Source organism: Camellia sinensis, chromosome 2 (genome assembly GCF_055761805.1).
Source record: "Camellia sinensis isolate YWXY chromosome 2, ASM5576180v1, whole genome shotgun sequence".
Lineage (NCBI taxonomy): Eukaryota > Viridiplantae > Streptophyta > Magnoliopsida > Ericales > Theaceae > Camellia > Camellia sinensis.
The window spans coordinates 218,403,183-218,418,262 of NC_138962.1; the positions used below are offsets into that span (position 1 = coordinate 218,403,183).

A 15,080-nucleotide genomic window follows, 5' to 3' on the forward strand; every position below is an offset into this window, starting at 1 on the left:
CTGTAGTGAAGCCAGAGAAGACCTTTCGGTCTCTAGGCTGAAGACAATCCATGAAGTCAATGAGTATTGAAAAGCAGTGTGTAGTGATGATCACAAGCCTTAAGCCTTTTGGGGACTAGGTGTGTCCCTTTAACAATTATGCCCTTACCATTTAGTATATCAAATGACCTTGAACTTAAATTCAGCTGCTAAGTATATGATTTTAGTAGATAGTGCACAATGTCTGGCAATCTTCTAAATATAATTTATAAGTTATGCTATTAAAATAATTGCACCAATCCATTATATACTTTTAAACAGTGAACATATTAGTTCAAAAAGACAGGGTATGCTATCTATTTGGATTTTTTGAGTTGAATTCAATAAATATATCAAGATGCATCAAACGTTGTATCCTGTTCCCTATTTACTAGTGTTGAATGTACGAGTCATTTTCTCCATGACTCCATCTCCACGTTATTATTTCCACGCATGGAACTCTTCAAATTTTGATTAGTACCTTACCAGTTAAAATCATTTCATGCCTAGAGTAAGCAAACAAGGTCACAAAATGTTGAATTGGTACTTTTTTCCACCTAAAAAGTTGCTTATTTACCCTTCTCAGTTTCCATTTCATTCAACTTCAAGATAAAGTGTTTTCTGAGCCAGATATATATTTTTGAGTTCCAAAATTCCAATTAGCAACTGTTGCAGTGTGTAGTGAAGATCACAAGCCCTTAATCGAAGAAAATGGAAGCCATTTTCAGAGGAATTTTTCTAGGGCAAAGCACAATGCTCGATTTGGGTAGGGTACCAGTTTGGGCGCCTTTTCAAAACTGGTTTTTGTTGCTTTTTTTTTTTTTTCCCCTCCACAATGTTAAAAAACCTACTTAGCAGATATTTATCTACTCTGCTGGCTGCATCCTGTTCCACTCATTTTGCAGATTTAATTTTGTAAATTTTATTTAGGGACTGAACTATTGAGTTTACTTATTTGTTGATTTGTGTTTACATTATGTTGAATTGTGTTTTTAGTTTCTATTATCTCACTCCAAAATATTTACTTCTTTCAATTTTCAATTAAGAAAAAAATAATTATATATAGTTATAGACTTCTACTAAGAGTTCCCTTGACAAAAATCCTGACTCTGCCCTGGTTTCAAATTTTAGTCCATCAAATTTGTGCAAAATTAGCTAAACATTTGTCATAACATTTCTTTTTGTGCACTGCAACAGTTATATACAGTGGCTGGACCAAACTCAACCGATGAAATCAAATCGGTTTATATGAAAAATATAGGGATTTAATCATTTGGGCATAAAATAGAGTAACAACCAAATCGAAAGCCTTCAGATTAACAAGAGAGAGAGAAAAAGGAGGTATAGATCTGAACCTTTCTGCCTCCTCTCAATGCCTTCTCTCGATGCCTTGATCTGCACAAACGAAAATCAACCAAATCAACAACTAACTCAACAAAATCGAGAAGGAAGAGCATCAGAGAGAGACGGTGGTGCTCTGAACGATAAATCAAATACCACATCAATGTACACGTCTCGTATGAAGAGAGAGATCATGTACTGAGATCTGCAGCTTGAACTTCAATCCGTAGAGAGGATTTAGAGGGAGAGCGAGCGAGCGAGACTGACTGAGCGAGCGCGAGAGACAAATGAATCTCTTATCCCCTCTCTGAAATGAATCGAAATCACTTAGAGCGAGATTAGGGTTTAGAGAGATAGAGAGAGTGAGCGAGTCGATCGGCTTCCTCATATACAAAATAAGGGTTTGAAAAGAAAGAGAGGGGGGGAGGGTTTAGACATTTAAATGCCTTCTATTATTAAAACGGGATCGTTTTAATTTTAAAAAAAGAGAGACGGAGGGAGGGTTTAGATATTTAGGGCTGGTTTGGCTTATCCTAAATAAGTCAATAAGTCAAAAAGTTACTCCAAAATTCAAAAAGATATCACTATTCACAAAAAAAAAAATTTAAAAATCAATTTTCTTCAAAAAAAAAAATTGCACACCGAATTGATGTGTATGCAGCTGTTGTGTGCCGCAGTGGAGAAAAAAGAAATGATTGGGTGTGGTTTTTACACACACCGTTGTTCGTCCTATGGGGGTCATCACGGGTCCCGTTTTGATAATCTGAACCGTTCAATGTGTAGAAATCGTCGAGTACTATATGTTTGCAAAAAATCACACTGATCGGATATCGATAACTATATGATCAAATCAGTTATGTACAACAAATGGATGGTGTTATAATTAATGATTGAAAAATAAATAGATCTGATCAGATAGCTAACGATATCCGATTAACGTGATTTTTTATAGGTACATAGTGTTCGACGAGTTACACACATTGAACGGTTTAGATTATTAAACTGGGACCCGTGATGACCCCCACGGGCCAAACAAAACCGTCCAATGCTTTATACAAAAATTAGCCAATAATTTCCAACTCCAATTGAGTCTGCCGGTTGTACAGTCGGTTGTATGGCTGGGGCCCACTCCTCTCTTATCATCTCTTACACACTTTTTTTATATAATTTTTTAATACACATTTTTCCATAACAAGTCAAAAAGTTAATCCAAACCTCCATATATTTTTTTTTGTCTTTTTTAATCTAAAAAGACAAAAGGTGTACTTTTTTAGGACACCCCAAACCAGCCCTTAAATGCCTTCTATTATTAAAACGGGGTCGTTTTAATTTTATAAAGATGCAACGTTTACACAATGTTGTTAAATATTACAAAAGTGACATTTTAAAACCCATCGTTAAAACCATTATTTCGTGTAGGGCGTAGAAGACAAGAAGTGTGGGGAATTGTTGACTTTGGGGTTCTTTGTTCTTTGTAGTTAAGATTTACTTAATTATTTTTTGTTTTTAATTATTGTTTTGTTTATTTATTTTTATAAAAAAAAATCGTGAGGTAAAAGGGTTGATTGTGTGAATGTCAGTAACAATAATACGGACAAATTGTTTATTTATGATTTCTAAATAAACTTATGGATGAGGAGGGCAATTGGGACATGAACTGTTTGAGTTCTAAAATTCCTAGTGCTGCCATCGGTTGTATACATAAAGTCATTTTACCTCGGCTTGTTATCTTCTCTAATACTCCTCATTGGAAGGGTCCATTGGAGGAGGCTTCTCTTTTGTGGCTGCCTATAAAATTCCTTCCAACCAGGTGGCAAATAACACGGATTTAGAGTCGGAATGGGTTTGGAAAATGAAAGTTCCACAAAAACTCTTTTGGTTAATCCTTCTTGGTAGGCTTTTAACTAATGAGTTGAGAATAAAAAGAGGCTTGACTGTCAATGCTTCTTGTCTTATGTGTGGTTATCACACTGAAGATGTAGCGGCACGAGTTGAGACCCGACCCTGATTTCCTTTTGTATAGAGATAATTGTATTAAAAAGGTTTTCTATAAAAAATTGAACTTATTCTGAAAATTTTCCAAGTATAAAAATTAGATTTTTCAAAACTTACGATTTTGAAATAATTTTTACGGCAATTATTCCTTGTATATTAAATAGTCTAATTTAATTTTATGGGATTTTTCTACGAAGTATTAACCCCTTTACTTTAACATCAAACTTAGAAATTTCAGTCAAAAAATTATTTTTGTATTAAAACTGGAGGAATCACTTTTTGATTTAATTGAATTTTATTTTATTTTTTTATTTTTTATTTTTTTGTATTTTTCTTTGAATCCAAATGGGGGTATTTTCTTATTTACATTGTAAACTTAAATAGTTACATATGAAAATAAGATTGATGTGTAGAGAGTGCCTTAGGAACTGAGCTTGTATGACAATCTGTTTTCAGGGTGACTGCTCGAGTAGTTGGTTTCACCGTTCGAGCGGTAAAAAAGGGGCAACCAATATTTTGCTCTATAGACCGTAATGTTGAGAGCTTGAGTTCATCGCTCGAGTGGTAGAAAGACCGCACAAGCGGTATGCGCGATCATCAAACTTAAAAAGTCAATTTTTGTACTTTTTTCTCACTTTTCTTTTCCTATTTCCTGTTTCCTCTTTCTCTTCCTAGCTCCGCAAAACCCTATCTTTCTCTCTCTAGAAATCTCTCTTCTCACCAAGAATCAAGAATCAAGCCTAGATCTCTTGTAAAAAGCGAAGCCTGTGCAGAGACCGTGATCTTCATAGATTGAATTGCGTTTTCGTGAAGAGTTCTTCTCGGGCCTTACTTTCTTGTCTCCATTCTTGAGGTTGAGGTACTTTTAACTTAGTATATCTATGATTTGAGGCTTATATGTGGTAATTATGTATGAGATGAATGTGTTAGATTAAATGGATGTTGATGCATAAAAGAGAGTTTTTGTCTAAGATTTTGAAAGGTTTTGAATAACTATTGACGATAAAAGTTGTTGATGATGAATATTCGTTTTTAAAATACAAATAGGGGAAAAGCCCCAAATTTTGTTTAACCCTAGTTTTGATTTTGCTTTAAAGAAGGAATTTTGTTCATTTAGGCATTGATTAATGAAATTGGGTTAATGTTTAGTGGAATGGTGTATGAATAATAATTTTGAGACATTATGGAATTTTATATTGTGATAAAGGAAGTTGGGTATTGTTGGGAATGTGGAAATTGGAAAGTTCTTAATTATGAACTATGTTAAGATTTATATGTTTGCCAATGAATGAATCTTAGGCAATTGAAATATTTACAAATTCATGTATTGCATTACATTACATAATTTCATTTCTTGATATGGTACAATCTCTTGGATATTTGAAAATGCTAAAAGGGAGTAAATGGCGCATGAGTCCAAATAGTAGAGTCGGGTTTTCGAAAAGAGTTGTGTATTGTACTGGTACTCGCGTGAGGAGTCAAGGTGTCAAATTTCCCTATCTTGAGCTTATCGCCAGATGAATGTGGGAAAAGGTTTTTGGGTGTCCACGAGCCCACCGTTTCAAAAGTCAACAAATGTGGAAAAATATGATTTTGGGGTATCCACGAGCCCGCTGTTTCAGGAGTCAACATATGTGGAAGGGAAACGGTTTTTGAGTGCCCATCACCCCCCCCCCCGTTTTTAGATTTAACGAATGTGAGAATATTTTCAGTAAATAAATCTATATATGTATGTATGGTATTGCGGTTCTTGTTTAAGACGTCGTTGCGTATTTACCGCCCCATTGTTGATAAGGAGGATTTTAAATGAAAATTGTGCATTGAGCTTCATTGATTTTAAAAGAAAATATGGATTTTATCATGGCATGTGCCCTATCATATGCATTTCAATCATTTACATACTCTGTTAATAGTATTCTTACTAGGCATTAGCTCACCCAAATTCTAACAAAACTTTCAGGACTTAATGGTGTGATTATGCCGAAGTGACAAAGTGGTGGAGATGTTTTGAATGGAGCACGAGAGCTCATTTTGATGTTCTATGTGTTCACAGCTATCGAGCTTATGTGTTTGGGATAGACTTCCACTTATGTTTAATAAAGGTCCTAGCCTTGAAAGGTGTTTGTGATGAGATCGGTTCATCCTCTAGCTCCCTCAGTCAAGACCCCCTTCGTAAAGAATGCCGTGATCCTCTAAACGAGGATACAAAGCAGAAAGCTGAACAGGGGCTTCTCTGAACATAGGTCCATGGACGTATTCTTCCTAAGCACTGTGGCAAGGGATAAAGACACATCCATCTATGGTGCTTAGTCTACTAGCTTTGAATTTAACTATCTCTTCATTAATACACCTCTTCAAAGCCATAGACGGGCTCATGCACTCAATAACTGGCACTTTCGAGGAAGAAAAAACCATTAGTGAGGGGTTGAAAAGAGGGAAAATAAAATAAGTGTGAGAAAAGTAAGAAATTATAGTCGAGAGCAATAGGAGTGAAAATAGAATTTTGGACAAGTGAATAGGTAAAGCGCAAGAAGATGGGGTTTTAAACCTTTCTATCCAAAATTACCCATTTAACATAGCGAGTCAAATAAGCCCAAGTTTAACCCATATCTATGATTAAAGCTTTTATTTTAAAATCCCTGAAAACACAAGAAAGAGAGCTATCTTTGAACAAGTATATGAATACCGTATGAAGGAGGGAAACACATTTCAAAATACTTAACTTAGCTTCGAAAATAAAGAGTTGGCTTCGAAGCCAGTTTTTTTAAATACTCAGCTTAGCTTCGAAAGTAGATAGTTAGCTTCGAAGCCAGTCTTATACCTTAAACTCAAGTATAGCTGGGGTTTGTTTACTTCGAAGGTTTTGAAAGTATTCTCTTGGGATTTTCATAAAAGACAATTTCCTTCGAAGGATTCTTCGTAATAATCTGTGATTAGAATGTGGTTCTTGCTTGACTTTTTGGATTTCAAAATAAGTAAGCATTACAAAGCCAGTACTTGGTCAAACAATGTGGAAATCCCAAAGACCAGAGGGCTTACCCAAACATAAAAGTACTTTATTGAACTTTCTGTTACAACAAAGCCCTTTGAAGATACATGTTGTTACTTTAAAGAGAAACTCCATGCTTCGAACGCACCTAAACCAGGCTTCGACGCAAGATTGGTTAATTCGAAGTTGTTGTTTGTATAGATTATATGAACAAAGCAAGGAATAAGGACATATTAAATTGATCATACAATTGGAATATGAAAACCAGATGATGCAAATTGGAATGTCAAAAACTCAGTCTTATTAATGTATAAACATTTACATTATAAGGGCCTATTTGGCTACAAATTCAATTTCATAATAGTAAGGAATGGAAAAAGTAACAAGTTCATTGAATTTAACCCAGCAATGTTCTATGAACTTGTGTTCTTTCTTTATCATATCTTCAATTCTATCTAGGCTGGGTTTTTGCAGCTGGTATGCTCTTATTTGATGAAAAATCTGCTCAGCCTTCACCTTAAACTTCGTTGCCTTCAAATCCTACTCCATCTCGTCCATGTCTACATCATCCCAATACACTAAGTCCTTGTTCTTGAAAGCATCATATTCTTTAAGAAGGTTCTCTGCTTCGTACTGGGTATGAATTTGAATGGCAGTGATTTCATCCAATGAATCACTGGCAGCCAAAGAATTTTTATGCCAGTTGAGTAGGAGAGGGAGTTGGTCTAAGAAGGTGTGGAGCTCTATTTGGGCTATGGGGTTGAGAACATGACCTTGACATACAATGTCACATGTTCGTAGGAAGTCCTTGTGAGAAACCTCATCTCTAAGTACTTCGAAAGGCAAATGGGAGAAGGCGGCAAGCAAGAGCTGAGCCTTATACTGCTGAAATGCAGTTAGAGGAACTGGAGGTTGGTAAGAAGAGAAATGCTGACCCTCGAAGAAAGTGGACCCTCGAAGAGAGTGAGTTTCAATTCCTCCATCCAGTCAGGATTCTGAGAGAAAGAGGGTACAAAAAGGTCTATCCCAAAATAAGAAGGAAATTGAGAGTCATTCATGCACTCCAGCCAGTCAGAAGAACAATATTTTGCCTTCTCAACCAAGAATAAATGACTGAATCCAAATGCTTCGATGAGGTTAGGAGTTTTCTACACTATCCTCGTTGGTAGGAAGAAGGTATACAGTGCTGAAAGCAAGTTGTCCTCTAAACAATGACGGCGATCAAAGGGTATGTAAAGGTATACCACTGAGCATTAGGAAGAAGGAGGCACAGATCATCGAATTCAACAATTCTGTGATGAAACTGCTCCCTTATTTGAGGTTGAGCCTGTGTTGATCAAGCATCAATGTTTCTAGAGGAAGAGGAAGTAGCCTTGTCCCATGCAGAAAGTTTTGGAGTAGAAGAAGAGTTTCCAAGATCCATCTTTGCAAATTCTTGGTCTAAAGGTTTGTATTCTGCAAAAGCTTCCATAACTTGTATAAAATGGAGGTAAATAAATGTGGCTAATAAATACGTGAAGGTTCTTTCGAGATCGGTCATCATTGTATAACACTTCTTCATATGCTCGATCAATGTAAGAGAGGGTTTGTTTGGCCATTCGAGATGTATCAACCCCTTCTTATACATAGATAGTGCAGGAAATGTTCAAGCATAAGGGGGAATTTAATGGAGTTCAGTGCTTCATTGCTAGAAGACGGTTGCACTTCTAAGATAAGCAAAGTTCATGCACGTCCTAGGACATGGGCAAAGTGCATTGATCCACTAATATCACCAAGTATTGGCTATATTAGTGCGGAGGGTAATGTTGACTACATATTTTGTATAAGCCAATCACAGCTTAACACGTGGTTCATAAAGGGTAATTTAGGGAGTTAATACAAGTCTCTAATCAACAATAGACACGTGACAGTTCATATTGGTAATGATGGATCTACGCAGCATTGGAGCAATTAGAAGGCGCAAAATGACGTGACCCAACAATTAATCATAATTCAAATTCAAAATTCAAGAGGAAAGCCTAGCTGAAAGAATGACATAGTGGAAGCTAACTATGTGAGGACATGACCAGAGATCGTGGAAGTGCATTTCAACGGTTGGAAGTCCACTTCGACGGTTACCATTAGAAAGTATAAATAGGAGAGAAGGCCAACAGAAGAAGGAACTAGACTCAGATCTAGAAACCAATTATTTACTTCATATTTTCTTTCCAGTTTTTTTATTTCCAGTTCTTTAATTCTTGTACCTTCAATTCCCGCATTGCACTTCATTTCTTAGAAGTAGTTTCAAGTAATTGTTGCTGTGAACCTCTTCGAGGCTGGGTCATTGTAACTTCATTATAAGTTCTCATTTACTTAATGAAATTCAGTTCTAAATTATTCTATGCCTGTTTTTATTTAAAAGTTTCTCCTAAGCAAACCACCAGTAAAATTCCTCTTTATTAAGGCTGAAAGAATTTCAACACAATCGCCTGATAATTGGTTGGCAATTAAAATTTCTGTAATGACTTATTGATCCTTGCTGGCACGCCTAAAATTACACTATTAACCCTCGAAAGCCAAAAAAACCAACAGGGCCATAGTTCAATAATGTTTGTTTAGCACTTTTGATCTAGTTTTATTGCTTATTTAAAGCCATAATCAAAGGATTAGTACTTCCAAAATGCTAACCAACAGGGCATTTTGTTTAAGAAATGAAGAAAGTTCTAGAGGAAATATCATTTTGCCTCTCAAACTATCACATGTTTTTCAATTTAAAGCCATAATCAAAAGATTAGTACTTCCAAAATGCTAGCCAACAGTGCACTTTGTTTAAGAAATGAAGAAAGTTTTAGAGGAAATATCATTTTGCCCCTCAAACTATCGCATGTTTTTCAATTTGACCTCTATACTTCGATTTATTTCAATTTAGTACCTGAACTTTCAACAAATTAATTAATTTAACCTCTGCCGTCACATTCTGTCGACAATTGGATGGAATATGCTGACGTGGTATCAAAATTCATTTAGAGTCATTTTACTCCCAAACTATACCTTAAAAATTAATTTGCCCTCCAAATATAAAAAAAATAAATTTTAATATTTAATAAATATTTTTTACCTCAATAATGAAAAAATTAAATTTTAAATAATATATACTTTGCTAAAAAATAATAAAAAAAATGTAAAAGTCCTCATTTAGAATTATCTTGAGACTATGAAGCATGGATATTTCGACAAACATGTCGTACCCGTACCAGGAACTCACTGAATTTTGAAAAAAATTTCCTACTCAATTTTGAAATTACTATTAGTCAATCAATTTTATTGAAATTAATTTGGGTAATAAACTAGTTACAATTGCGCACGCACACACACATAGAATAGTCAAGAAATTTTTGGCTCAATAAGTTTCTCTAGGATCAACTCGAGATAATTTGAGACCTATGAAGCACAAGTATGAGTATAAGTACTAGTATTGATGCGATATGAGTACAGCGGCATGGTAAAATCTCTAAAAAGTGGGGTACGAGTACGGGCATGGTTTAATACGTTTGTAAAAAAATATTTATTTTTAATTTGAAATAATACAAAAATTGATTAAATGGTTTAATTTATTAAATCCAACAGACAATTGACATTTAATGCCAAAAATATAGGTATAAGATAAAATTAAATATTATTATATTAAATAACTTATAAACCATAGCTTAATTTTAAAACCACACTAAGCACAAAACTAAAAATGAAAAAGAAGTTTAGTAAAAAGAATTTTATCTTTGTAGTAGAAGAAAAATATTATTTTCGACTAAGATACGGTACGGCTTGGATATATATTAGATATGTCTGGATAGGCCAAAAATTAAGAAAAAAAAAATTGAGTACATATTTTGTGTACCCGGTATGTATGCAGAAATATCATAAGTCAGTAAGTACCCGATACGGGTATGACATGTTTGTCGAATTATCCATGCTTCATGGTCTCAAAATAATTCAAAATGAGAATTTATATATATATATATATATATATATATATTTTTGCAAAGTATATATCATTTAAATTTTAATTTTTTCATTATTGAGATAAAAAATTATTTATTAAATATTTAAATTTAATTTTTTTTTATATTAGGGGGGCAAATTGATTTTTAAGGTATAGTTTATGAGGTAAAATGAAATTCCAAATGAACTTTGGTGCCACACATTTCGTCCAATTGTAAACGGAATGTGACGACAGAGGTTAAATGGATCAATTTTCTAAAAGTTTAGGTACTAAATTGAAGTAAATTGAAATATGAGAGTCAAATTAAAAAATGCGCGATAAGTTAGGAGGTAAAATGATATTTCCTCAAAGTTTTAACCTTTTTTATGCATTTTGTTTCCAAAAGCAAACTAAGGGGCAATAAAATGAAAACACCAGATAATTGCACAAAGTTTTTGGGTTGTTCAAAGCTATGAAATAGACCACATAAAAGGAAGCAGTAGAGAAATTTGAAGAAAAAATTTAGACAGATAAAAATTAGGACAAAAATTTCAACAGATAGAATTTTTAGACAGATAGAATTTGAACGCAGAAATTTCACACATAGAAAAAATTTTCAACAGATATTTCTTAATAAAAATTAAAAAGATAAAATTGAAATTGAAATGTCTTCCAAAATAATAAAATGTACTTCTCACCACATTATTTTACAAAGAGTGTCTTCTCTCTAAGAAAAATTACTCATGGGACATAATATTTTATACATTCTTTAGATTGGACTTTTTTATAATTGTATTTATATTTTAATGTATTGCAAATTAGGATCTATTGATTGTCTCTTCCTTTTCCTACCCCACAAGTCAAAATTTAGTTATAGTTATATCATTATCGACACGAGATATCATCAATCAAGGAATAAGATAACACATAAGGGTGAATTTCACTAGTTAAACGTAACTAACAATCACTACAAGAATTTTCACTTTTAGTGGCTAAAATTTTAGTCTCCAAAGCCTTGTTTTTAGTCGCCAATTACTTTTGGCGACTAATATATTTGGTCACCCGTTTGGTCGCCAATAGTTTGTCGGGGGAACAATCGGCGACTAAAATTTTTTTGGTAACCAAAAGTGACCTATTGGAGACTAAAACTTTAGTCGCCACATATTTTTTAAAAATAATTAAATATATATATATTTTACTTTTAGTGACTAAATTATTTAGTAGCTAATTGAGCATGTATGTTTGGCGACTAACTATTTGGTAGCCAAAAGTTTTACTTTTTGAAAATTGGTGACTAAAAATTTAATAGCCAAACGTTTCCTTTTTACAATTGGCGACTAAAAATTTAGTGGCCAAAAGTTTCACTTTTTGACAATTGGCGACTGAAATTTTAGTAGCCAAAAGCCAACCTATGATATTTGTTTAGTCGCAAAAAGGTCTCATTAAGTTTTTATAATTTGTTCTATAATATGTTTTAGTTTTGCGCCACCTGTAACCTGTGCATATACAAAATTATTCATCCATTCATTCATTCAATGTAGCATTCAATTTTCAATCGTATACAAAACTTAACTATTAACTGTACATATCAAAGAAAATAAGAATCCAAATTAAAAAAAAAAAAATCTTAATAACAAAACATATCATGTGTACATGTTTTCCATAAACAAAAATATAATGTAAATTACGCCCATGCAAACATCATCAATCTGGCCCAAAAAAATCACTGTATCCATGCCAACATTATCAATCTGCAACAACAACATAATATCGATTAATATTTTATTGAATAACATTGCATTTAGAATTATAAAAAATAAATAAATAAATAAATACATACAACTTGAAATTTATTATCTTTTATATTTTACGGTCGAAGAAATTTATTATCTTTTTATGGTTCGAAAGCTGTAATTAAAATTCAAATACAATTAATCTTTTCAAATGAATTATTGACTCAATTCAAATGAATAACCTTAAGGAATTGACACATTTATATGTTTCCTTTTCCTAATCAGAAATTGACAGATTGTAGTTTACTTAACAAGTGATTTGAGCTAATGGAGGTGAGAAATCAAATAGCTAATTTGTTCAAGATGAATAGCTGAACAAGTATTATAACTAATATAGCAAAACAAAATGAGGAAAAACCAGTGAGGTAACTAATTAAAAATGCAGAGATTGATTTTTGTTTAAACAGAACATGGTTCAATTTATTTAACAAGTAGTTTAGGTTATGGAGAAGGAAAAATTAGATGACTAACTCAGTTGAATTTAGATGAATAACGCAACGAATATATCAATTGATATAGCAAGACCAAATAAAGAAAAATCAGTGAATAATTCCTTTTAGCTTAACAGATTGTTATTTCAAAGATTTAAATTAAGATAGGCAAATAACGATTTATGAGGATATAATAGACAATATTCGTTATACAGCAACAAATATACCAACTAATGAAAATGCAATGAATGAACCACAACAAATGGAGAAGACCTTCAGGTTAGCACAAACTACTGTATTAGCTTCAATTCCCTTATCAGAGATTTTTTGGCAGCCATTTTTATACAGATCATGAGAGAAGAAATTCCTCAATTCCCACATAGACGGGAGATAGAGTTGAGTACTGGATGGATCAATAAACAAGCACCAAATAATCTCATTTATACATCAGTGTTTTTTTTCTTATTAATTGCATAATGATGACTGAACAATTGAAGTCCCAATCTTCAAAGATAAAGTTAATAGAAAAGATAATAGAGGAATAAATATTTGTAACAAGTCTTAGATATCATTAATATTCAAGTCCATGAACATGGTCAGAAAGACCATAAAACCTACAAAATGATCTAGTAACAAAAAGTAGTAGATTTCTTTTTCTTTTTATTATAATTTCTGTGTAATAAAGTGTGAATGGATTTTTGTCCATCTAATAATATTAAAACATAATTAAAAAGAATATTATATACAAATAAATACCCAGATATATGCTTTACATATTGTTCATAAGGTATTACATATAGACACCCCATGCTCTCACAGGTTGGCTCATCAAATTAGATTCTAATATATGATGATGAACATAAGGACTTCAGCAACACAATCCTCCATATAGAATCTAAAGTCTAAACGCTCAATATCACAAAAACCAAAAAAAAAAAAAAGCGAAAGCAAAAAAAAAAGCTGTCATTTTTAGGCACCTTAAGAAAAGGTTGCCACGCAAACAAGCTGTCGCAAGGGAAAAAAAAGTGTTAATGGAAATTAAAAGTATGAAGTCGGCGATGAGAAATATATCCATCGAAATGAAGAAGATTAGATGTAAATCAAAGATGCAAAAATGAATCAAATGAAAGGTCAAGTGGCAACGTGAAATTGCATCAACCAATCTTCACTAATGCTATTCCAAGATAAACAACAGCAGCTTTAACAGAAGTACCAAGGGTATCATACTCCGATCTGCACACAAATACTTATTAATGCAAATGCAATTCATACAATGATAGCAGGTAAACTACACAAGAATTAATGCACAAACACAAATTAATAGCCACAAAATAATTTATTTCACTGGATATATAATACATGAGGAATCTTTTAGAAGAAAAAGAAAATTCCATAATCAAAATTATAAGCACATAAAAGTTGCAACATAGTTAAACATAGCAACAATTCATGTTAGCAAATAATCACTAATGTTGACAATTCATTTATATTTGAAACAAATCATAATACCTCTACATATGAGAGTTGACACATTGAGAGCTAAGGCCTATGTCTTATGAATTCAGACTTTCAGTGTTCCCTGTTGCTTCACTTGTTAGGCCATTAAAATACCCATCACCATGTACCAAACTTAGTAATTTGCTCTAAACATATGTAATAGTAAGAAAAATGAAACCTCAATAAAACCCAAAAATAATTAAAGTAAAGCATAGATAAGTTAGGGCTTAGTAATTCTGAACCTCTAATGAAATGTGTGTTGCATCTAATAATTACGAAAACTAAGACGATTAAATTCTTCTTCTTTTATCAATCAGAGTATCAGCACATTTCAATTTCTTCAATTGAAGGCACCAATGCAACTACATAATACAACCAGAAATGTTACCTTGCTTCTAAGGATATCAAGATGTTTGTCTTTAATATCTTGTGCAAATTCAAGGTTGATCTGCTTCACACAGTTATATCTCGACTGTGAAACACAATCAGAAATCAAACCACAACAACCAAACCCATTTTAGAAATCAACACGAAATTGAACTGAATCAAGAATATAAAACCGAGCAATAATTAGAAAGGGGGAAATAGAGGAAGGGAGATAGGGACACAGAGACACAGCTCAATTGAGAGAGAGAGAACCTGTGATTTGCAACAGTGGCGATGGCAGCAGTGGCATTGGTGATCTGCGACGGTGGCCGTTGTGATCTGAGGCAGTGGCGGTGGTCAGTGGTCATGTGAAGTGGGGTGAGGTTTGGTGTGGTGAAGGAGAATAAACGGAGAAGTGAGGTGAGACTTAAATAATTTTAGTCGCCAATTAATTTTTGATGGGTCGTTACACACATCAAAATTAAACACTAAACTATACCAAATTCTTTTAGAATAATGGCAAATCTAGGTATCGATCCACATGGACAATTGTGAAATTAGACTAATTTAATCGCTTAATTCCTAAATTAATTTTGATTAAAAATATTGAGAGATTTTATGACTAAAAAGGAATTAAATGAAATTAAGAAATTAAATTGACAATTAGAATTAGGGTTTTGAGATATTAATTT

At 33.1% G+C, this 15,080-nt stretch overlaps 1 protein-coding gene and 1 long non-coding RNA gene across 6 annotated transcripts in view; both read right to left on the reverse strand.

Moving 5' to 3' along the window:
• Positions 1 to 1,761, reverse strand: part of LOC145820644 (UDP-N-acetylmuramoyl-L-alanyl-D-glutamate--2,6-diaminopimelate ligase MurE homolog, chloroplastic-like) — a 38,631-nt gene extending 36,870 nt beyond the window's left edge. For all 5 annotated transcript variants that reach the window (XM_082917027.1, XM_082917025.1, XM_082917028.1 and 2 more), the window contains exons 1-2: positions 1,516 to 1,761; positions 1,374 to 1,413 (exon numbers count right to left, since the gene is read on the reverse strand). In XM_082917027.1, coding sequence (XP_082773153.1) covers positions 1,374 to 1,413; positions 1,516 to 1,554 — 79 coding nt within the window. In that variant the 5' untranslated portion in view covers positions 1,555 to 1,761. The remainder of the gene's footprint in view (positions 1 to 1,373; positions 1,414 to 1,515) is intronic.
• A 10,045-nt stretch (positions 1,762 to 11,806) lies between these two features.
• On the reverse strand, positions 11,807 to 14,797 carry LOC145820645 (uncharacterized). Its single transcript, XR_014362573.1, has 3 exons — positions 14,662 to 14,797; positions 14,411 to 14,494; positions 11,807 to 12,052 (listed from the first exon to the last, which is right to left on the reverse strand). It is a non-coding gene; the product is annotated as an uncharacterized LOC145820645 (long non-coding RNA).
• Positions 14,798 to 15,080: the final 283 nt, after the last annotated feature.